Source organism: Panthera onca, chromosome X, assembly GCF_046562875.1.
Source record: "Panthera onca isolate mPanOnc1 chromosome X, mPanOnc1 haplotype 2, whole genome shotgun sequence".
Taxonomy (NCBI): Eukaryota; Metazoa; Chordata; class Mammalia; order Carnivora; family Felidae; genus Panthera; species Panthera onca.
In genome coordinates, this window is record NC_138357.1 from 4,662,317 (window position 1) to 4,686,956 (window position 24,640).

The 24,640-nt window shown below is 51.7% G+C and overlaps 1 protein-coding gene across 3 annotated transcripts in view; it reads left to right on the plus strand.

The window, feature by feature from the left end:
• Window positions 1-23,524, plus strand: part of CD99L2 (CD99 molecule like 2) — a 90,108-nt gene extending 66,584 nt beyond the window's left edge. The window contains exons 3-10 of one of the 3 annotated variants that reach the window (XM_081792386.1): window positions 1,553-1,621; window positions 1,750-1,833; window positions 3,645-3,704; window positions 14,798-14,836; window positions 15,267-15,386; window positions 18,634-18,651; window positions 19,824-19,889; window positions 20,914-23,524. In XM_081792386.1, coding sequence (XP_081648512.1) covers window positions 1,553-1,621; window positions 1,750-1,833; window positions 3,645-3,704; window positions 14,798-14,836; window positions 15,267-15,386; window positions 18,634-18,651; window positions 19,824-19,889; window positions 20,914-20,978 — 521 coding nt within the window. In that variant the 3' untranslated portion in view covers window positions 20,979-23,524. The remainder of the gene's footprint in view (window positions 1-1,552; window positions 1,622-1,749; window positions 1,834-3,644; window positions 3,705-14,797; window positions 14,837-15,266; window positions 15,387-18,633; window positions 18,652-19,823; window positions 19,890-20,913) is intronic. The other 2 variants (XM_081792387.1, XM_081792388.1) reach the window with 2 other exon arrangements.
• Window positions 23,525-24,640: the final 1,116 nt, after the last annotated feature.

The window sequence follows — 24,640 nt, forward strand, 5'->3', positions numbered from 1 at the left end:
TGTATAATTTCAGTGCTTTGAAGTTTATTGAGCTTGGTTTTCTGGTCCAGGATGTAATCTCTGCTGGTGAATGTTCCATGTGTGCTTAAAAAATTCCTTATCCTGCTGCGACTGAGTGGAGCGGATATTTACTTGATTGTGTGGTTCGGTTCTCTGTCGTTGCTGATTTTTATCCTAGTAGTTCTGTCAGTTGCTGATGGTGGAAGTCCCAATTCTAATTGTGGTTTGTTTGGTTTTTTTTTCCTTTTAGCTCTATCAGTTTTATCTCTGTGTGTTTTTATGCTGTTGTTTGGTGCATACAAGTTTAGGATTGTTCTGTGTTCTTGGTGGATTGACCCTCCATCATGATGTGATGTCTCCCTTTATACCTAGTGAGAAATGTCAGGTCATGTCCTACTGTGTTTTTACACTCTTTCCAGAAGATTCAGACTTACATTTCTTTGATCCACAGGCCTTAAGGCCCTATCTAGAAAAGACAGGTAATGCATTGTAAATTACCTGGGCAGTTTGAGGATTACACCACCACCACCATCACCACTACCACCACCATCGTCATCATCATCTAGAGAGAGAGAGAGCATGAGCGCATGCACACCTGAGTGGGGGGAGACAGAGAGAGAGAGGGAGAGGGAGGGCGCATCTTAAGCAGGCTGCATACCCAGGACAGAGCCCAATGCAGGACTCCATCTCACGACCCATAAGACCATGATCTGAGCAGAAATCAAGAGTCAGACCCTCAACCAGCTGAGCCACCCAGGCACCCGAGGATTACATTTTTGATCTGTAAAACTCACTGAGATTTTTTTCCTCACAAATATTGCTGTTTCTTTTCTGAGTGCTTGCCATATATAGTACTGTCTTTGCGTTTCTTCTCCCTTAAATTTCCTTTCCCTCTGCCACCTACAGTTGTAGAACAGTTTATGGAACATTCTGTAAGCTCAAGAAAAGAAACTATTAGAAAACTCATGCATGTCATGCCATGTAATAGATGTGAAAGAAGTCCATATTTTTAGAGGAATCCGGGTGAGCTGAAAAAGCTAATAGTTACAGTAGTAACAACCATGCTTCTATAAAATATTTTGTTGGTGTTATACTACTTTCAATTGATAATAGATACCCCCATACCCACCTGGGAACATAGCCTCAGTCCATCCCTGGGCAGTATGATTTATGATTCTGGTGCCAGGTTGATAGTGGTGGAAACCAGAGCCTGAAGTCTCCAAGGGTCATGCACAAGCTCTTGAACTCCCTGGACCCACGGGGTCCCATCCAGCAGATCTAGGCTGAATACTTAGCTCCATGAATCCCCGGATCCTATCTGGGAGCATGTTTGCCTTACCACCAATCCTCTGAAGAGAAGTGAACAGAACTCCTCTCATTTAAACCTTCTACATTTCTTTGCCTTTCTCCAAGGGATTGTCAGAAGCCTTAGAGGGGCCTCAAGGTCTGAGACAATGGTACATACTCATGATGTGACATACCTGAGCCAAGAAGTGGCTGCTGTAGTTTGTTACTAAATGTGCTTTCCTTGCTGCCCTCCCTCCCATTTTAGAGAGATGGGACCATGGCACCACTACAACCAAGAGACCAGTAGCAACCAGAGCTCCAGCCAAGCCTGCAGGTAATATGGCTGTTCTGGGGAGGGCAGGAAAGAAGAACACTGTGGAACTCTCTTTGGGCCAATGTCCACGGAGCTACCTGCAGCTTAACCTGTTGACTTTCTCTTTTATGTTTTGGGGCCCACTGCAGATAATGATTTTAACTTGGCTGATGCCTTGGATGATCGAAATGATCGAGACGATGGCCGCAAGAAACCAAGCGCAGGAGCAGGAGGTAAGTCACAGAAGGTTGGAAGCGCCAGCCAGCACTGCGGCTCCCTGGCCAGGTCGTTTCTCACGAAACTACAACAGCCTGCAGAGTCACCCGGGCATGGCAGGCCTGGGGGTACTTCAAGGCCCAGGAGAACCCTAAACCGTAGTTATCGAACTTTTTGGTCTCAGGACTCCCCAAACCATTGAGGATTTCAAGGGCTTTTGTTTATGTAGGTCGCATCTAACAATATTGTCTTTGAACTAAAATTTAAAAAAATATATGTAAGCATGTATTCATTAAAAATGAACAACAAACCCATACATGTTAACAAAAATAGCATGTTTTTGTAAGACATAACAGGCAATCCAAAACCAAAATTGAGTGAGAAGAGTGGCATCATTGTACATGTTTTGCAAATTTCTGTAGTGTCTAACCAGAAAAGCTAGACCCTCTCTGCTTCTGGATTCAGTTGTAATGTGTTGTGATGGCTGAGGTGTATGAAGGAAATCTGGCTTCTATAGATATGTAGTCAAAAAAGGGAGGAATATTTTCATAGACTTTTCTGATCAACATAGATCTTTTTCTTTAGTAACACACCCAAACTCGACCAGTGGCCGTTTGTTACCATTTAACTACAGTGTGGGACGTGACCATACCAATGAACTTTTCATACGTGATTCTTTACAACCCCACAGGACTCTCTTGCACTTTCAGTGGAGCCTCTCCTCATTTGTGGTTTTGCATATTATGTATGCATTGGTCATTTGGAAATATTGCTGTCCTGGTCTTGTGAACTTCCAGATAATGCCCATGTTTCAGTACGCGGTATCCCAAATTCACATTTGCTAATATCACACCCATCTCCTTAGATAAAGTCTTTAAGTACTGGGAAGCTGCTGAGATCAGAGAGATGGATGTAGATTTTTCAAAATTACACGTTTTGTTTGAAATCTTCCCATTGGCAACAGATACGGCCAGTGGTGTTCTTCATAGTGACCACCCCATTTTATTCATTTGCAAGGAAGCATGTGCCAAATAGTCAAGCCACCATAACCATAGTTTGATCATCATTCATTCTTCCTAGGCAAAGTGGTCTTTCAGAGCACAAGGCAGATAATTCAGCTCGGAACTGAAACACTCAAGTGCTCTCCAGAGTAACTACAGTTGAATCAAAAAAGCATTAGTTTTCTATTGCTGCTGACAAATTACCACAAGTTCAGTGAGTTAACACAGCACCTGTTTATTAACTCAGTTTCCTTTTCATGAGTGGGGAGTTGAGGAACCGCCAAGCTGAGTTTTCTGTTCAGGGCCTCATATAGCTGCAATCATGGTGTCCGCCAGGTCCGGTCTCCTCTGCGATCGGGTCCTCCTCCAAGTTCATGGGGTTGTTGGCAGAGTACGTTTCCTTGCAGTTGTAGAACTAATGGCTGCTTGCTTTTTCAAGACCAGCAGGAGATAGAGACCAGGGAGAGCCCAGAGAGGAAGACTAGCTCTGTTGTTTCTAGTGGCTTCACCCTGGTTTAAAGGGCTTTACCTGATGGGGTCTGGCCCACCAAGGATAATTTCCCTTTTAATTCATGCAAAGCCAAACTGATTTGGGATCTTAATTCCATCTGCAAAATCTTTTCATGCTTAAAGTGATGGGATGTTAAGCAAGGTGTGTACTCCAGCGGGAGGGAATCAGGGGCCATTTGAGAGTTTTGCCTACCATATTCATCAAGGGTATTCTTAACTGGACGTCCTTTTCTGGGGATGTTGGGCAACATTAACATAAGGTTTTTGTCCCTGAAAAAGGTGTTTTGGAATTGAAATGTGTGTTTTGTTTTCTCCAGGTTTTTCAGACAAGGATCTTGAAGACATACTAGGTGGTGGGGAATACAAACCTGACAAAGGTAAAGTTAGGAGTGCTGGTCCGTGTAAATACCTTACTCTTGTTACAAACGTGATTACATGGCGACCAGGTTGATTGAGCCGTCCTGACGCAGCCTCTGTGATGGGAGAGGTAGTTGCCAGACATCCTGCTGATAACTTGCGGCTCACTTGGAACAATGTGGGCTGTGCCGCTCAAAGCCGGGATTTATAAGCCAATTTGGAAAAGCCACGTTGTTCCCCTTGATGTCCCTAAGCCAAGGTGCCGCATGGGTTAGGATCTCCATACCGAGTCGGAGCCTCTTGCCCAGGCAGCGCCAGGTACGGGTCAGGGGACTCACTGGGAACAATTCCCACCTCCAGCCTGGGGATCTTGTCACCCTTGGGATGCAAAGAGCAAAGCTCATCATGACCAGCATTTTTTAGGAGACCCATAGCAAGTCCGGCATCTTTTAAAATACTTTTTAGTTTAAGATACTTTAAAACTCATGGGAAGTTATAAAAATCGTTCAGGAGAATTTCTGTGTATTCTTCACCCGGCTTCCTCTGATGATGACAGCTCGGATAACCATAGTATGTTGTCAAATTGATACAGGCTGTTACTAAGTCACATATAGGCCTGATTGACATTGCATCAGCGAGTGCGTGTACTCGTGTGTGTGTGCATGCATGCGGACACACGTGGGTCTATGAAATTTTGTCATGTGTGTGAATTTCAGTAACCATGACCGATCGGGATGCAGAAAACAGAACGACAAGGAGACTCCCTCGTGCCAACCCTTTCTAGTCACGCCCTCCCCCCAAACCACCAAAGATTTAAACCTTTTATCTTAAATACACATCAAGAACTGATCATACCATGGAGACCATCAGCCAGATTCAATATGACAAAATATGTTATGGTTGGAATTTGTGATTGTTACTTGCGGTTGTAGCCTATTGTGACGGTAAGTTGTGGTTGTGACTTACTGTGGTTATACGTGCACGAGTTAGGTGTGTATCTGCTGGTAACCCTGCTACACTCCCCGCAGTCCTGGCTGTGGCGTCAGCATGAGCTCCCTTCTTGTGGGGACCGTGTGCCTTTCATATGGAACCGTGTTCTCTTCTGATTAAAGGATACTGTGGTCACATCTGTCCTTCAAAACCCCTTTCCAGACAATGTCATCTTGAGTAAAAAGTTCTAAAAGCCTTTAAATGAAACTCACAGGTGTCAGAAGAACATGGAACGTTTAAAGGGCAAACCCAGCAAATTGGCCAATTACTCCTGGGTGACAAATGGTATTTCCAGATGGTGAGGTGCGGGCAGTGATAGCGTGTGGAAGCGTGTGCACAGATGAAAGTCTGAATGGCACGTCGGGGGCTTCCTTATTAACGGTACATGTTTTAGCAAGGAAGAAGTGTTGGGAAATTCTTTAATTAGGCTCATATTTGAATTTCTCTTCTAAAGAATAATCAATTGTTAGCTTAAGTTATACCATCTGTCATTATAAGCATCATTAAAAGAAAATAAAGGGGGTCCCGGCAAAAAATACAAGTGTGAGCCTGAAACATGGTTATGGTGAGCACACGATGAAATTCTCAGACACTCGCCTCTGTGCGGACATGCGGATGCCACGAGTGAAGATAAAACATATTTCTGTACATGATGATCTTCAGCATAAAAACAATCCTAATTAATGTATTTTCCAGCTTTGGGTCTTAGGCACATCGACTCAACTATGGTTTTGGAGTTTATTTCTGAAATAATAGGTTATCTGTTACGTATTTTTTTTTCTCATGAGAATATTTCTCTTGGCCTTGCAGGAGCCCCATATTTTGTTCCTAGGGGACACTGGCAGTCTCTTGTCAGCAGGTCCCGTCAGCCACCTACTGTGTGCAAGCCTCTGCTCCCACTCTTGAGTTGCTCTTTGTTCCCCAGTGACCATCTGCTGCCTCACACTCTTTTCTCCCAGCTTCTCCTTGTGCTCTCCCACTTCCTTGGTCTCGTTCACCTCCGAAACACCGTTGCCTGCTGGGAATGTTTCCTTGGGGATCCTATTCAGTACATTGTTCTCTTCCTCACCGGAAGCGATCGATGTTAGAAACAAAGATCTGAGTGTTGAGTGTGTTCATCACTTTGTGAGATGTCACTACTTCTCTACCCTTTCAGTGGGCAGAAGTTGGCGATAAGTACATGGATGTATACCAAACCATGTATACAAATGTATCTGTAATTATTTCTCTATTCGTCAGCATGTACATTCACCTCAACATGAATTCCTACTTAAGTCTCCAACTGGAATCCGGTGCTGAAAGCTTTATTTTAGTCTTCCTTTCTGTAACTCCCCACTCTGACAGGGAGAAACCTGCCATTCGTCAACCATTTGCTTCCTTGCTCAGTTGTGGTACCACGGGTAGCATAGTCAGAATCGTCAGCTCATGCCTCTGTGAGAAATAGCTTTACTATTGAGAGTACAGGGTTTATGTGTAAATTCTTGTGTCTTTACCTTACAGTTTCCAGTCGAAAGAGCATTTTTCAAGATGACTTGGGTCAGCCCCTTTATCCCTCCACCTCCATCCGGCAGTTGTGGCCTATGTTTCTCAAGCAGTTAGACCCAATTGTCACAGTCTGCATTCCGTCCCGGGATCTCCCACCCACCTAGTTGATGCTTTGTTTCATTCTTTTGCTCGCATACGTTAAAGGTCACTCTTCACGATGTACAGTTACGGGTTCTTACAAATTCATATAGTCATGTGTCCACCACCCAGGTATCATACAGAACAGATCTATCGCCAGGAATGTTCTTCTATATATCCCTTTCGTACCCAGCCCTTCCGCAACCCCAATCTGTTTTCCATTAGTGCAAGCACTACTGTGTTTTACTTCTTTGTAGTTTTGTCTTTTCCAGAATGTCCTATAATTGGAATCTTACAGCATGTAGCCTTTGCTGACTGACTTCTTTTGCTTAGCGATATGCATTGGAGGTTCTTCCGTATCTCTTCATGGCTCAATGGTATCTTTCTTTTTAGCATTGAATAATATTCCGTTGTCCAGATGTACTGCTTTTGCTTATTTGTTGACCTGTTGAAGGACATCTTGCCTGTGTCCAGCTTTTGATGATTATAAAGCTGCTGTAAACATTTCTAAACGTTTACATACAGGTTTTTGTGTGGACCTAAGTTTTCAATTCCCTTGGGTGAGTACCTGGGTGCATGGTGGGTCCACGTTTGGCTTTATGATAAACTACTGAGCTCTCTTTCTTCTAAAGTGGCTGCACCATTTTGCTTGCTCTGGAACAACAGATGAGAGTTCCTGCTGCTCCCCGTCCTTGTCAGCAATTGGAATTGTCAGCTCCTTTGGATTCTGGACATTTTAATAGTTAGGAGGGGTATCTCCTCATTTTTCATTTGTATTCCCCTAATGGCCCATGACGTTGAACATCTTTTACATTCTTCTTTGGTGAAGTCTGTTCAGGTTTTTTGCCCATGTAAAAAATTCAAGTTTTTGTTTTGTTTGTTTGTTTTGCTTTTATGAGTTCTGTATATAATCTGGATACAAGTCCTTTATCAGGTATATGATCTTGGAAATCTTTTTCCCAGTGTGTGGCTGTCTTTTTTTTTTTCTTAAGAGTGTTGTTTGTTGAATATTTATTTCTTTATAAAGGGCAATGTATCAATTTTTTTTCTTTTGTGAATGATGCTTTACTGGTTAAGAACAGTCAAGGTCATGGAGGGTTTTTTTTTCTTACGTCTTCTAAAAGTTTTATAGTTTTAGCTTCTCCATTTGGGTCTTTACCGTTCCATTTTGAGTTAATCTGTGTACGGTTATCGTTTTGCATGTGGCTATCCAATCGTCCTGGCACCATTTTCTGATAAAATTATGCTTTCCCCCCACGGAACCGTCTTGGCTCCCTCGGTGGAAATCAGTTGACCAGAAGTGTGAGGTTGTGTTACTGGATTCGGCCTGCTCTGTCGATCTCTACCACCGGTCTTCAGCCAGGGCCAGACTGTCTCTGCTGGGCATGTGCTCAGCTTCAGGGCAAGGAAGGCTATGTGCAGAGTGTATCAAGTCCCCTATGGCTGCCTTAGCTCCTCACCTCCGTACTGAATCCCTGGCCAGTTGACTGCTTGGTGTAGCTGACGGTGCTCCGAGTCACGTGAGTCCCTTTGGCAGCTGCAGCATTTTGTGGCCTGTCTGCCCCTCCGCAGACTAGCTGCTCTTCTCACTGGACCTAAATGTGTCTCTGGACATGGCTGTCTTGGATTGGCCAGAGTTACATTTGCTTTGTGAGGAGAGGATTTGCTGGGCTCCTCACTCCATTCTGCCTGAAGTCCTCTCTCCTAGTATCGTTTGACTTTGGAATATGCTCTGCTTCCCCTCAAGCCTGCACCCGCATCTCCTCCCCTTGGGTCCTTACTTTAACCTCGTAACTGGCCTTCTGGTCCCCATTTGTCTTCCAGACAGCTGCCCGACAGAACCATCAGGAGCATGAAACGGATGTGGTCAGTCGTCTGTCTAAAACTATTGTGTAATAATGAAAAGACAAATAGCCCAATTAAAAAAGGAGCCAAGGGGTGCCTGGGTGGCTCAGTCTGTTGAGCGTCTGACTTCGGCTCAGGTCATGATCTCGCGGTTCGTGGGTTCGAGCCCCGCATCGGGCTCTCTGCTGACAGCTCAGAGTCTGGAGCCTGCTTCGGATTCTGTGTCTCCCTCTCTCTATGCCTCTCCCCCGCTCATGCTCTGTCTCTCTCTCTGTCAAAAATAAACATTTAAAAAAAATTTTTTTTAAATGAGCACAAGATTTGAATACTTTATAGAGTTCTGTGAAGCTGCTCAAAATCATTATTTATTGGGGAAATGCAAATTAAATCCACAGTGAGCTACCATAAGACACCCACCAGAATGGCTAAAATTAGAAAGACTGACAATACCAAATGTTGGTGCGGATGTGGGTTAACTGAAAGTGTCACGTATTGGCGGTAGGAATGTAAAGTTTCCTATCAAACTGAATGTATAGACCTAGTCAGTGACTCTGCAGTTTCACTTCTATTCACAAGAAATGACAGCTTCTGTCCAAAAAAGACTTCTAAAGAATATTCATAGCAGTGTTTATAATAGGAAAACAAAAACGAAAAATTGGGAACAGCCCAGTACCAACAAGAGAACGGATAGACAAAGTGTGATGTATTTATATATTCAGAGGACAGAATGAATTCCCAATACGAAAACGTGGGTAAGTGTCAAACACATTATGCTGAGTGAAAGAAGTCTGTGAAAAGAGGGTATATAACTAGATGAGCCCAATCTTATGAAATGTGAATGCTTGCAGAACTGATCTATAATGTCAGAAATGAGATCCGTGGCTGCCTGAGTTGGGATGTGGAAGGGGATTCACTGGACAGGGATGTGAGAGAACTTTCTGGGGTGACGGTGCCATTGCATATTTTGGTGGAGGCTTGAGTTCTACAGGTGTATGCATGTGCCAGAACTTATCAAGTGTAAATTTGTAAATTTTTACCTTAGAAAAGGCATTGTAAGCAAATGTGGAACCCTGGGTAATAGATAATAGGTTCAGGGTGGGGTGTACTGATGTCTGCGACTGACTTTGAAATGCAGTATAAACATAAGAGACACTGATAGATGGGCAGACAGATGGAAGGACATAAGATAAAGCAAATAATGCAAAACGTTACTTACAGAATTCAGATGGTGGGTAGGAGTGTTCACGGTATGATGTTTTCAACTTTTTAGTATGCGTGAAATTTTTCTTACTATAGGGAAAAATGTTTAAGGAAGCCAAAACAAATGGGCCCCCCGCTGCCTCCAGGATAATTTCCACCCTTGGCCTGCTGACTGGTCTCTCCGCCACACAGCACCAGGTTCCTTTCAGCTCCCAATATGCAGACGGACTGGTAGGTGCGCCTCTCTGGGCACATGAATTCCCGCTCATTTTCCAGCGAGTGCTAAGCTACCCCTCCCTTAACTGAGGCCTCAGAGATCACCTCCGCTCTCAGGACGGCCCTGGGGTGCACATCTTGCCTTTGTTCTCCTCCTAGAACCTCTGTCGTCCTGCCGGTGCAGGCTAGCACAGACCGTCCTGAATCACGCGCTTTCACCCCTGCTGGATTTGGCTTCCCAAAGGCAGGCGCCTTTTTTCTCGCGCATCCCTGGCACCCCAATAAATGTTTGCTGCAATGAGGGGGAATAAAGTAGAACAAGCCCTCTCATGTGTGCCTCCCCGTGAAGGGGACTGGTTTGGCTGATGACCCTCTGGGCCCCATTTGTGATGGGGTCGTGGCATGAAATGCTTTCTCCAGGACCCTGAAGGGCCCTCTGTGCAGCTGGCTGGGTAAGCGCGCTCTTAGAGGCTGTGAACTCTGTGATCTGGTCTGTAAATGCAGCTTTCCCCCAGGTGAGCTCCAACGGGATTTTGTGAGAGGGGAGTGGATGAATAGGAAGCTTCCATTTGGCCACAGGCTGTGCCCCTTAACGTCGTATGCTTTGGTGGAAGCCGTAACCTTAGCAGTGATGGTGTACTTGTGTGGCCCCTTCATGAAGCAAATGCTTTGCCTGATTTTCCTCTGGCTCCTTGCCTCTGTTCTCAGTTGGTAAAGGATCCGGAGTGGAGGAGGGGTGTCATGAGCACACCCGGATCACCCGCGCTGGTGTGTTGTCTGAAACCCCTTGATAAGTTGACCCAAGGAATCCAGTGGGGATGTGAGGGGAGAGCAGGCTGGGGAGGGCGCCCAAAGGGACAGGCCCTCATTCACAGCCTTCCTGGTCTTGGGAGGGTTTTCCTCAAAGATTGTTCTGGGACAGTAGCTGTTTGGTGGTCTGGCTGGAGGGTGACCTTTCTCATCTCTGAGGTGCAGGATGGAAGAGATCAAGGCCTTAGAGACTTTCCAGAACACTGAGGAATGATCTCTCCAGTGGTTAGCTTAGGCAGCCGTGTTCTGGTCGTTTTTTTCCAGTTTGGTTTGACTTTGTATCCATTAGTCAATTGAAGCAAGTCTTTTTCCTTATTTATTTTTTTAACTTTTTAATTTATTTTTTATTTTTCATTTCTGCCGCCGGTTTTTCTATAATGAACATTAAAAAAAAAAAAAAAAATCTGGAAGCCCTAGCTGTGCGTGTTGGAAGTCTAGAATATTTACAAAAGTCCTGAATACTTGAACCCCGCCGCCCCCGCCCCCCAGCAGTTCTAGATAGAATCTCCCCACTGGTACATGACTCTCCGTGCCCTTGGCAAATCACACACGTGAGGCACTCACTGTGAGTGAAGACTGGCGTGTGTGTGTGCGCGCGCGCGTGCACACACACACGCGTGCACATTGTTAGCTTTTGTATTTGAAGATGCTATGGATAGAACCCTTGTGTTAATGACCGGGCATATTTAGGAGTTCCTCACGGAGGTCATGCCTCCTGCTCCAGTGCTCCCTGTGGCTACGGCAGTTACCGTAGGTATAGGAGGAGTTCTAGCTATGGGGGTGGCTGTGGCTACAGCAGTCATCGTAGTTTCAGGAGCCAGTTGTCCCTAGAGCTATGGTCTTCCACGTAGCTATCTACATGGACAGGTCTCTGTACTTAAAGCAAATTGCAGGATGAGATCTGCTCTGCAGGGCAGTTTCTCGTACATCAGAGGGCAAGGCTAGTCTCTTTGGTATGCAAGTATGGTACATAGTTGTGGACTCAGAAGGCAGGTGGAGATATAAAACATACTGTCCTTGGGGCACCTGGGTGGCTCAGTTGGTGAAGCTTCCGACTTTGGCTCAGGTCATGATCTTATGGCTCATGAGTATGAGCCCCGTGTCGGGCTCTGTGCTGACAGTGCAGAGCCTGCTGGGGATTCTGTCTCTCCCTCTCTCTCTCTGCTCCTCCTCTCTCTCTCTCTCTCTCTCTCTCTCTCTCTCTCCCCCCCTCTCTCCCTCTCTCCCCCCCTCTCTCCCTCTCTCCCCCCCTCTCTCCCTCTCTCCCTCTCTCCCTCTCCCTCTCTCTCTCTCTCTGTCAAAAAATAAACATTAAAAAAATTTTTTTAAAAAATCATCCTATCCTTGAAAATGAAGATCCTGCCAGTGAGCTGTGGAACAGCTTCTGTGAGCTGTCCCTCAAGTTGTGGGACATCATGGGCTTGTCTGTTTTCAACATTTTTTATAAATTATATGAAAGTACTTCTTTTTTTTTTTAATTTTTTAACATTTATTTATTATTGAGAGACAGAGAGACATAGAGTGTGAGCAGGGGAGGGGGCAGAGAGAGGGGGAGACACAGAATCCGAAACAGGCTCCAGGCTCTGAGCTGTCAGCACAGAGCCTGACACGGGGCTCGAATTCACAAACTGAGATCATGACCTGAGCTGAAGTCGGATGCCCAACCGACTGAGCCACCCAGGCGCCCCTATGAAAGTACTTCTTTACTGTTTCACCATCTAGGAAGAATTACCAGTAATACTTTGGAGTAATATGCTTGCGGTAGTTTTTCTGTACATAACAATACATTGGTAAATATTTCTTTTTGTGAAAATGGGACCATGCTGCTCTTTTAAAACCAGTTTTTATTCAAGAATATCTTGAATATAAGGGGCGCCTGGGTGGCTCAGTCAGTTGGGCGTCTGACTTCGGCTCAGGTCATGATCTCACGACTTGTGAGTTCGAGCCCCGTGTCGGGCTGTGTGCTGACAGCTCAGAGCCTGGAGCCTGCTTCTGATTCCGTGTCTCCCTCTCTCTCTCTCTCTGCTCCTCCCCTGCTCACACTCTGTCTCTCTCCCTCCGAGATGAATAAACTTAAAAAAGTTATTTTTAAAAAAGAATACCTTGAGTATCCTTGTCAGTCATTAAAGAGTACTGTAAAATACCGTGTTAATGATTACGTAATGTTATACCAGAATTTGTTTAACCACTACTTGTTTTGAGAGGGTTTATCCTAGCCAATATACAACCGCCATCACTTGCCAGATAAACTCCTAGATGTGGAATTGCTGGGTCACAGGAAGTGTATACCACTGGAAAGGAAATTCTGGCTTTGAAATCTTTGTAAATTGGATCGGTGTAGAATGCTGTCCTGTTGACATTTGCATTTCTTTAAACGCAAGATCTTATTAGACACTCTTAGTATATTGTGTCAAATCGCCTCTTCACATTCAGTGCCTATCTTTTGTTTTGTTTTCCTGGAGTCTGCATCTTTTCTTATTGATTCGTAAGGGCTCATTTTACATTAAGGATTATTAAGCCCTTCTCATATATTCCAAAAACATCTGATTTACCGGTTCATTAAGTGATCGGCCTTGGGGTGGTTTCCACTGCTTGGCTTGTATGAATAACACCGTCCTGTTCACATTTTGTGTAACATTCTCCTCGCTCACGGTCCTACAGATTGTGAGGTTCAAGTTGCTATGTCCTCGTGACCAAGTACTAATGAGGAGAGGGAGGGGCACATCTGGGTGGCTCAGTTGGTTGAGCACCTAGCTCTTGATTTCGGCTTAGGTCGTGATCTCACAGTTCATGAGTTCGAGTCCCGCGTTGGCTGTGCTGAGCGTGAAGCCTGCTTGAGATTCTCTCTCTCTCCCTCTCTCTGTCCGTCCCCACCTTGCGTACATGCACACGTGCTCTCTCACATTAAAAATTTGTTTAAATATATCAACCATGTTTAAAAAAACAGTAAGGAAAGAGAGACTTGAGGTGAAAGAAAGAATGGGTTGAATTGCTCGGACCTATCTGGAAATCTGGTGATGTGCGCACACCGGTAGAGGACGCCTGGGGGGGGGGGGCCTGCCCCCACCCTTGACGGTGGCCACCTGCAGCACAGCTGAAGGGCCAGCAGTCAGACTCCAGGTTGTCACGAGTGACCTCGCTGGTGACAGGTTAATGCGCAGAGGACCTTGTGTCATCCTTTCTGCTCGGAACTTTCCAGAGGCACTGATTGTGCTTTTGCAAAAGCCAGCTCTCCTTGTGCTATAGATAACCATTCATGTCCAATCAGGGTTCTTTAAGTCAACGATTCAGCCCTAAGTGGGAACATAGCAAACCTCACTCTCTTCCACCCTGCACTCTGTCCAAAATAGGCCTCACTTTCCAGAGCAGTTTTAGGTTCACAGCAAAATCGAGCAGAGTGTGCACTTTCCCTGTGCCTCCTGCTCCCCACGGGCTCCCCCGTCACACACCCACCCCCACGGAGGCACACGTGTTCCAGTCCACACAGGAACACGTCCCCAGACTCCCAACTGGTGAAGGAAATACCAGAGTTTGTTGCCTCCAATACCCCAGAGCGGGTTCCCGTAAAAACCCTGGGCTCTGGGGACGCAGCGTCCCTCCATTAACCAGCACTCTGCCCTGAGGAGGGAGGTCTGGAGGAGGTAAGTGTGTGTGTCTGTGGAATTCTGCATGGTGTTGTCATGCCCCCGGGTACAGACGCGTGTGACCACTACTGGGCCCCGATAAAGACCACTTCTGTCCCCACACGGTCCTCTCCCTCCCTCTCCCCCCACCTTCATCCCTGCCAGCCACTAATCTGTTCTTCATTCCCATGATATTGCAGAGCCATTTGAATTTCAAAATACTGGGTGAGAGATTTGTCGGTCATCCTTTGCTTGTGTGCCAAGGTAGAGGTGGAAGGCCTTAAAAACGTCAGGGTCATCACATGCTCCTGCAGCCTCTCGCTAGGGTGCTGAATGTGTAGCTAAGAGCTGATTTGTTTTTTTTAAGAAACAGATTTATGTAAGCATTGTGTATAATCAGCTCAAGAATAAATACTTCTTACAGGGGTACACGTAGTGCTGTCCCTCAGAATGAGTCTCGTCTGGCATGGGCCCCGCTCTGCCACCTGGTGGCAAGTCCCTCCTCTGTGAGCCTCACTGGTTTGAAAGAATCCTGCGTGTGAGGAGCTGGGATCAACACGTGCTCCATGCATAGTCACTGTCATTTTACAAAGAAAAAATCCCGCTTGGCAGCTGGGGCTTTGCAGATGACAGGCCACAGGAAGCAGATCCGGCTACAGTCAGGCAGAAGCCCCGTGGGGATTTACTGGCGGGGGCTCTGTGGCAGAGGTGGAAGCAGAAGGGTCAGTGAGTTGGGAACAGGCTGTCTCCCAGCCTTGGGGTCACGGGCTCACAGCAGACACTAAGTGCTTTTCTTCTTTCTCCAGGTGACGGTCGGTATGGCAACAATGACGACCCTGAATCCGGTGGGTTTGCATCCCGAGGTCTGTGTTGGAAAGCCCAAGGACATAGTGCCGGCCTGCCGGCGTCCCAACCTTTCCCCTCAGTGTCCCCAAGTAAGGAACCGTGAGGCCGGTGGCAGAGGGATACAGTGATTTAAAGGAATGAAGCACGAAAAGCGGGATCCCCAGGGAGGTGGTCCCGTGGCAAGGCTGCCAGCCTGAGACCCAGAGGCCACGGCCACCTTTCAGGCTTCTCAAGGTGGACAGCCTTATGGACAATGAAAAGGCCTCGGCAGATGCCTTAGCTGCAAGTGTCTGTGCCCTGTCATGCTGGCGTGGGGGTCATGGGCATCTGAACGACCTTATTAGCTCAGTGGCTGGAGGGGAGCCAGGGGTCCGAGCCGCGGCACCGCCCCCTCCTTTGCCTCACGTCTGCACCCTCTCCTTTGCCTAGGAATGTCGGCAGAGGCTGGCACAATCGCTGGCGTGGCCAGCGCCCTGGCTATGGCCCTGATCGGCGCGGTCTCCAGCTACATCTCGTATCAGCAGAAGAAGTTCTGCTTCAGCATCCAGCGTGAGTGCGGCCACCCCGCGGGGTCTTTCTGGGGAAAGGGGCAGGGACAGCACGCTCGGGCCCGTTCCGCAGCCCACCCGAGGGAAACTCCCGACGAGGCCTTCCAGCATGGACAGGTCGAGGCCGGACTGGAGTGTAAGGTGGCCGGATCTCTGGGGTCTGCGCCCGGGGACAGGGATACCATGTCTCACAGAGCTGGACAGAGCCCGGGGTCTGCAGTCCACCTCGGGCCTCACCTGCTCGCGCTGCCGGCCGCCTCGGGAGCACAGGGCCGTGGCCTCGGGTGCTCGAGAGCCAGGCTGCTGGGATGTCGAAGGGCTTTAGAGGAGCAGGAGCACAAGGGGCAGAACGGAGTGTGGGTTTTGCCCCACTTTCGTGCTAGACGTTCATTTTCTGCTATAGCTCAGTGTGTCTGCGTTGTAAGTCGAATAGCAACCAGCACAACGGTGTCTGCCCAGCCTGCGGGGACCTGTGCTGGGCGGGGGGGAGGGCGGAGGGGGATGCCAGGGAAGGGGAGTGAGAAGAGCACCCTGGCTGCTTTCACAAATACAGCTCTGACGTGTCCCTCCTTGCTGAGGGTGTATCTCTAAAACACGCGATTTTTAGTTCCAGTGAGAGGGCCTGGTTCAAGCATGGCTTTCCTCTTTTCTGAAGCTTAGGAGCATGTCCTGTGAGGCGGCCTCTGCCCTTAATTGTAGCCTGGGGCCAAGCTTCCCAGCAAATGAACTTGGTCCCCAGAATGCTTAGATGTACATATTGCAGAAGCGTCTACCTGGTTTTCCTCTGGCAATCATATTTGCTTCCCTTGCTCTTGTACAATATTCTTAACCAGGGCTACCACATACAGTTACACAGGCTGTGCACAGCAGTACTCCTGGGGCACCGTTCATGTCTCAGTGCACAACCTGCACAACTGTTCGTGGTCGCCCTGCTTGAGATCCTGTTGACCCGCCATGGACCCACCAGCTTGGCTGTAGAGTACTGTCCACAGGGAAGTGTCAAGAAGGAGTGTTGAACTGGAAGCTGGATTGTCCTTAGAGCTATCCCTTGTCCTAGTTCAAAAGCAAAGAAACCAGGTGGCTTAAAATGACACAATCTATTCATTCCCTCATGGTTCTGGAAGCCGGGAGTCTGAGATCAAGGCATCAGCAGGTTATGTGCTCTGTGGAGGCTGTAGGGGAGGATCTTTCCTTGCCTCCTCCAGCTTCTGGTAGCTCCAGGTGTCCCTCAGCTTATGGCTGCATCCCTCCGATCTTTGCCTCGGCCTTCACATGGCCTTTTCCAGTGTCTTTGTGTCTTCTCTTATAGGGACGTTTGTCATCCAGTGCAGGATTCACCCTAAATCCAGGCTGATCTCATCCTGAGATCCTGAACTTAATCACACTTGCAAAGACCATTTTCCAAATAAAGTCCCATGCATAGGTTCCACACGGCTGAGGACTCGGCCATGGCACTGGGGGACCACTGTTTGCTGTGGTATGGCATTGCCCCACCACCAAGATGCGTACAGTCCGTTGTTACCAAAGCTGGGCAAGATGGCTCATATGCCAGGAGATGGCGTGAAGACATTAGGAAGCAGGTTGGATAAAAGAGAAACTATTTACATTTTTTAATGTTTATTTTTGAGAGCGAATGAGCAGGGGAAGGGGCAGAGAGAGGGGGAGACCGAGGATCTGAAGCAGGCTGTGAGCTGTCAGCACAGAACCTCATGTGGGGCTCGAACTCACGAACCGTGAGATCATGACCTGAGCCAAAGTCGGACGCTCAGCCGACTGAGTCACCCAGACACCCCAATGGGGAACCTATCTAAAAGCTGGGCCCATAGTTACAGTATGAACGGCTTCCCAGGCGTTGTGTGCTCCCCACCTGCCTGGCGCTCCCCGGTGCCAGATGGGGGTCCTCGCCCCGCTGGGTCTGAGAGCATCCTCGCTTTATCGGCGAGGAGACAGGGAACAGCATCGGAGGACCGTTGACGGGAAGCACTGTGTCCCACACGGGTGCCGGGAGGTAGGGACAGGAAGGGGGAAAGCAGCAAATAGGCCTCGTGACTGTGCGTCCGCATGTCTGTCTTGGGGCTGCGGGGGGAGGGGCACCAAGGGCAAGTGCCAGTCCAATTTGGGGACACCTGAAAGCTGTGTGGCAACACTGTGGGAGGACCTGGGTTTGCCCTCTTTGTGAGGGCAGCCTCACTCCATCCCTCAGGCCTCCTCCTTGGCCCCCATGTTCCCCTCACATCAGTGGGCCCCCCGCCGCCCGCCCCCCCGTGGCTGGTGCCCCCTGTGCACGTCTGCTCTGGGGCCGCCCCTATCCATCACCACTGCCGTGGCCTCTGCTTGCCCAGGGCCAGGTCTGCCTGTCCTCCATGTGGATGGTCCCGTCAGCCTCCTGCCTGCCCCGATCTCCCCCACGGTCTTCTCCGAGTGGCCAGAGGGGGCAGCTCTGCCTGGACCTCCCATGTTCCCCGCTGACCTCCAGGTCACGGTCCAGCCCCTGAGCTTGGCCACCGAAAGCCTTTCCTGGTTTAGCTCCAGCCACGCCGGCAACCTCTGCCCCCCACAGCCAAACTCCTGTCCCTGAGTGCTCCACGCTCCGCTGTCCCCCCTCCTCACCTGGCTGCTCTGATCCTTGGGCCTGGGCACCCTCCCAGGAAACTTGCTTGCCCTGGCAGCCTGTGCCGAGTGCGGCCACGGCGCCCCCCGCCGGCCAGGCGTGGAGCCGCTGGGGCGGAATTGGGCTTGGTTCCTGTGGCAGTGACTGCCCTGCCCCACCCCCATCACTCTCGGGACTGTGTGTGCTTTGTCCACTGATGTGTCCCTGGCACCGAGGCTGGGCTGGAACTGGGAGCAGCCCATGGATGTTTGTGGAGTAACTAAGCTCCCTGAGAAGCTGGGGGCCAGGACTTGCCATTCCCACCCCTTCCGCCAAGCCTCTACTCATGGTGGCCACGGCCACAGCTGCACGCAGGTCGGGAAAGGCAGAACAGAAACCATCCTGCACCCCGTCACCGGGAAGCCCCAGGAAGATGGCGTGTGGCTACTAGGAGAGCCTGTCCCCGTTGTGGTGCTCGGGGACCTCCAGCCTCAGCTGCCACCCGAGGGGCCCAAACTTGGGGGACTTTCTGCTTTCTGTCTCTGCCCTCAGTGACAAAGTTACAGTGACAGGGTCAGTGCGTTTCACGGGAGGCCCCTGTGGTCTGTTGTTGGGGGCGAGGTACTCCAGAGTCCTAAGCTTTGTGTCTTGCCTTCAGATGCAGCAGAAGGTCAAGGTAATGACATGCTTTGACTTCATTTTCCTCATCGTCCACCCTCCCCACCCTGCTGTTCTTGCTGTCCACCCTGACCCCTTCCCTGGCACTCACCGACTTGGCTGTGACCATAACCATCTTTAGCTTGCCCTGGTGTGTGTTGGGAGGGTGCCGGCCAGGTCCCCAGACCAAGTGGGTCTGGCTGCAGGGACGCATGGGCTGGTGGGTAGGGGCCCCGTCGGGAACCCAGATGCCCACTGGTGGTCATCACTGAGGAACACACCGACAGGGCTTCCCACGGGCAGAAGACAGCTTTCCTGGGTCCCTCACCTGCCTTGTCCCAGATGGTGGCCCAGCCACACCCACCACCGAGCAGTGCCCACATTCCTCCCAGGCCTGTGTGCTGTCTACCTTAAGCTCGGCAAGCACCGGGGCGGGCAGGCGGGGAGCCTGGGTGTAGCCTGGGGCAGCAGCTGGACGGAGACTGGCACCTGCTCAGTCGTGTGGTGGCTGAGAATCGTGGCCCAATTTTCCCACGGGCCCTGGGCTCTGCTACGGGCTTCCGGTCCCCGGCTTCTCCTGGGCCACAACAGGGACTCCTGACTCTCCCTAAGTAGCAGCAGGCCAGGGTTCGCTCTGAGTCCCGAGTTCGGGCTCTTGCACCCACACGGTGCCTCTCAGGGACCCGAGTGATGGCATGTGGCGGATGCTTGGAGAGTCCCCAAGCCCCTCATGGAAGTCACTGGAGAGAAAGGCCATAGGACTGACCAGAGCAGCGGTGGGTGGGCCCGGCTTCCTCTGCACTAGGGTGGGGACAGCATGTACCGCTTTGGGCTGGAGGAGCCTGTTGGCCCCGAGCTGCGGGTGTTGCTGGGAAGGCCGGAGGCGGGAGCCCCGTTCAGCCATCTGCCCCTCCACCCTGCATCTGTCAGTCACTCATGTGGCGCTTGGCTCCTTCCCCACCCTCCTGGCCCCTGGGCTGGCATGTGGACCTGTGGGTAGCGCTGACCCTGCCATCTGGTGCCTTCTGTCCCGTCCCTGGTCCCACACGGGGTAGCGCCTGCCCTACGGGGATGGCTGTCAGAGGCCGCTGCCCTGTGTCATCTCTGAGGACAGTGACAAGAGCCCCCGGGCTTGGTTGGGGGCCCTTTGGTTATATGTCAGTCACCAACTCTGCCCTTTGCCCTTTGCAGAGGGTCTAAATGCAGACTACGTGAAGGGAGAGAACCTGGAAGCCGTTGTGAGCGAGGAACCCCAAGGTGAGAACTTAGGGCTCATGGTCTCTTGCTGAAGGGCCGCTAGTTGGTGGGCCAGGCACTAAGCACAACTTTGCTAGGAAAGCGCAGAGGCGTCCGTTTCTAGAATTTCCAGCCAGAGCTGGGGGCTACGGGGTCCCAGGGGTTGCTGCGCTCTGCCCTTGATGAGGCAGTCTCCAGCCTCACGCCACCAGGGGCACAGGGACCACAGCCAGGGCTGTCTGCTGGCATGTCAGGGACTTCCGCGCACTGTTGGGACCGTGCTCCCTGCCGGCGACAACCGATGCCTCCCACACAAATGCCAACGGAGCTGCGGGGCATCCTTCAAATTAGGCCTGTAACTTTTCATCTTGAAAACTGCCACAGGCCCGAGGGAACTCGGCTAAAACAGAGCCTCTTACCCCAGCCCTCGGCCCTCCCTGCCTGCCCCTCCTGCACCGAAGCACTTTCTGGGTGCAGGAGCCCCCGGCGATTGGAGGCTTCGTGAGGAGCAGCCAGCCTCTCAAGGCAGATACGTGTTGCAGATACAATGTGCCGGTGAAGATGAGGAGCAGGCGGGGAGCCCGGGGGCGTGTTGTCACTGGAGCTGGAGGCGGCAGTGGGGACAGGCCCGGTGCCGGGTGACGGGGAAAAGTGGCGCACAAAAGTGACCCGAACTGCACGCAAGAGTCGGACACTCAACCGACGGAGCCCCCGCGGTGCCCCCCTCGCTGTAGTAATTCTTAAAACAGCGAGCCCTTCACGCGCCTCTACCACTGGCCAGCAAGCCCAGTCAGGAGCATTCCCATTTTCCAGATGAGGAAACAGAGGCTGAGCTGTCTACAGGGTTTGCCTAGCTTCCGCCTCCTCTCTGGGGACGGAGGGCGTGCCAGAGGGGAGGCTGGCTAGGAGCGGCTGAGCTGCCCCAGCCTCTGGACACAACAGGCCAGGAAGCAGGTTTCCGCCCCGGCAGGGGCTTGATTGTGCATCTGTACCTTCCGTGCGGGGTGGAAACGACGCCCTCCTGACCACTGCCTTCTCTCCCTAGTGAAATACCTGACGCTGCAAACGCAGTCCGCGGAGCTGCCGCCCTCCGACGCGCCCCGGATCTGAGGGCCCCGCTCCGCGGCGGGCGCACACGGTGCCGCCGCTTGCGACCGGCTCCTTGTTTCCTTTGGACCCCCCGCTGCCGTACTGCTTCGCTGTCGTCATTGGCTTCTCGTCTTAAGTTTTCCAGAAGAGCTGTGGGTGTGTGTGAGTTTGGCTTCCGTGCCGGCCCCGCCACAGGGGCCCTGAAGCCGCTCGGTGTGGAATCCGAGAGCCGGCTCTGGCGGAGAGCCAGCACCTGCCTCGGAGTCGCCGGGCCGCCACCCCCCAGGGCCAGCCTGTGCCCGGGGCCCGAAGGAGCTGGGGGCTGGGGAGACTGAGATGACAGAGGGCGGGAGGACCTTTTTGCTCAGGGGATGAGACTCTGAACCCGGGGTCGCGTGATCCCCCACACGCTGCGTTGACTCAGCGTGGCCCTTGCAGTGGCCTCCAAGTGCTATGCGTAGGGATCCAGCAAGAACCTGGTTTGCTTGGAGCAAACCAGCGAGCATCAGGTAACCACACACACACACACACACACACACACACACCACCCACTGGGGGTCAGGGGGTCCGGGAGCAGTGCGGGGCGGGGGGCAACTTTCAGCCCTTCTTTCCGGTCCCAACGTTTACACTGCTGGGCTCCCAGACAGCTGCTCCAAGTGGTGGCCTTTCATTTCTTGAAGGGCAAACATGCATGTTTGGATAGTCCTACCCTGAGAGTTTAGGAACCTTCTGGACAAGTAGGAAGCTGTGACTCTCAGGTCTAATTCTTGGTGCGGTCTCCCGGCTGATGTGATTAGTTTTTAGGAATCGTTGATGCATTGAAACGAGTGCTCCCCTTCCACTCTGTATTCTTGTTTTAGCCGCAAAAGCTACAGACATCGAGGACGAGCAGCGAAGCCGGAAGCATGCATGTTGTTTGCTTGAAATTGTATTTGATGTGGCAGGGGGATGGGGAAAGGGACGTCTCCTTGGTTTACTGAAACCTGCCTGAGTCCGTGTGTCCACTTATCCTGCCTGGCCTGTTCTGAAGAGCCTTTGGGGTGTTATGCTCACTGCAGTAAATACCAGAACCCAGGGCCTGGCCTGTCACCCGGCCCGGAGCTGTCTGGTCTGGGCTAGCTCCCTGAAACGTTCCATATGGCCCCCATGTGGTCCTGTCTCCGGGAGCTCTGCTGAGGCCGAGCTAAAGTGTGGAGCCACCATCTACTGATAATCAGTGTGTTGTGTCCAAAAGCACTTCCAGAAGCATAGGTCGGCAGGAAGGCGGGGTCCTATGGATACGACTGCACGCGCCCCCTTTCGCCGCGGACAGCCCCAAGCATCGTACGGGCTGTGTGTTAGCGCCCTGGCGTCGGCTGAGCTGGGATGACAAAACGGTCAAATCGGGGCGGGCCCTGCAGGTTGTAGAACACACACCTCGTGTGCCGGGGTTAGCAGCTGTCGTAAAAACACATGTGGGATGGGCCTCTGCTGCAGCGCGCATCCGCAGGCTGCCCTGCAGACCCATGTCCGCGCGTGTCCGTGGCCCTGAAAGGCCCCTTCCCCCAGCGCGACCGTGTGCGTGCGAGGCGGGTGTGTGGCACTGAGGAGACCCCTCTGCGTAGAGCCTCGGGGTCGTCGACTTGGCCGGGCTCGTCCCTGCCACGGACGGCGAGGGCCGACGGCCCCACCCCTGGCTGGTGCTGGGCAGCTGTAGAGGGTCTCTGGATCCCTGGCCTGCCGCCAGCCAGTGTCCTAGGTGGTAGGACTTGGGCAGGGATCAGGGCGGTGCTGGGCGGCTCCCCCGGTCCGGATGGCTGCCCCGCGAGGTCCCCGAGGCATTTCAAAGCAAGAAAAACGAGGCAGTGGTCGTGCGTGGTAAATTCTCTCCCTGCCACGGGGAAGTCCGAGAAGTCAGTCATGGTGGCCCGGAAGGAGGCTCCGTGTGTTGTGCCCCTGCCCCCCGTTGCCAGCTGTGACTCTATAGGGAGGCTTCTGTGGCGGCGGAGACCCTGCACTCCCACCGCTCTGATGTACAGTCAGTGCTGCGTGCAAGTCCCTTCGCTCACAGCAGCGACTTCAGTTAAGAGACCTGTTTTGCGCTCCCTTGCGAGAACGGCCGTAGCCCAGCGCCCGGCCCTCCTGGTGACGGGCTGGGCCTGGAAAGTCCCTCGGTCACCTGACTGCAGAGCTCCCGCCCCTCGGGGTGCTGGGCACCGATGCCCGCAGAAGCGTCGCCTCTTGGAACCGTGTCTATTTGAATGTTGCGTTGACGGCCCCGGGCCTGCCCCAGATGATGTGGAAGCCTGTGGGAACTAGAAGGGCCAGTGGAGAACACGTGACCCGTTTCAGCTTAACCGGGCAGTGGGAGTGCAGTGTGGATGACCGAGTGCTGAGCGCGGGAGGAAGGGCGCATGGCCGCTGGCTGGCGGGGTGCCGTGGGGCCCGCCGAGCTGGGAGTGCCTGTGCGCTTTGTCCGAGGAAGAAATGGAGACTGGCTCAGAATCCTCTGTACTTTTTGTGTGCTTGTGTTTAAACGTGAATTGTCAACTGTCTTGTGTTTGCATTAAACAAAATGGAACCTAACAGCTCATCATGTCGTGAAGGCACTTCCTTTGTCCAGTGAGGCTTCTTTCTTGAGGCAGTTCGTGATGAGGAGGCAACCTTATTCCCCTCCTCTGCAGCCTGAGGCATTTCTCCAGAAGGTTCGAGTCCTCCCATGTACCCCGTTGGTGAATGGCTTGGTGTCTGGGCTCCCGGGTAGCCCCTCTGGTACCAGGAGCTGAGGCCCGGAGCTGCACGGGGACTTGCCATGTGCGAGGTCCGCTGTCGGGGGCGGCAGTGTCCGGGGCGGCTGGAGACGGGCAGAGGCCGTCCCCACGCTCGACGTCCTCATAGCCGGCCGCGGGCCGGGGCGGAGGCATGTGCCGTTGCCTCGCTCATTCCAGCCGTACTGCAGGATGGCCTTTTGGGAGCGATGGTGCCCTTGTCCTAACTCCGTGGCTTGGCTCACAAACAGCACAGCCGGACACTAGAGCTGAGCGCGATGTGGAGGGCGCCGGGTCCTCGCCTGTGTGTGTCACACCGGCCACATAGTAAACGGCGGCGAGTCCTCGCACGCACACCCGCCACGTGAGGCTTCGCTGAAGGAGGTCTCCGTGGCCGGTGGGGGGCCGGCAGAGCAGGCGGCCCTCCCAGCCTTGTGACTCAAGTGTCGCCGCTGGGGACCACAGCTGCGGCGACTGCTGCAGGGGGACATGGACCCTAGGCCCTTACAAGAAGGGAGACCCACGGGGGGGGGGGGGGGGCAGCGAAAGGTCCCCAAAAGGCCCCTGTGCCTGCTGTAGACTTGGGGTACGGACCCGGGGCTTCTTGGGAGTCTCCCATTTCCGGCTGTAGGACTCAGGGCCTGGAAAGAGCACCCGGCCCCCTCGGAGTGGCACCTGACTCTGGGGTCCCCGGACCCCTGGGGTCAACATTTTCTCAGGCTTATGTGTGAGGAGCATTTCAGATGTTAAAATCGGAGTACTTACCCAGTTGGGCCAAAACACTCAAGCCGTGAGAGACTGTGTTTATGATTTAGTATAAATCCTGTAAAGGTACTTTATGTCTATTGACTGTGCTTGACACATAAAATAACAGGTATTGAAGGTTTTGTCGTTTTCCTCAAGGGAAAAATCGTAACTTAAAAAACCAGACCGTGG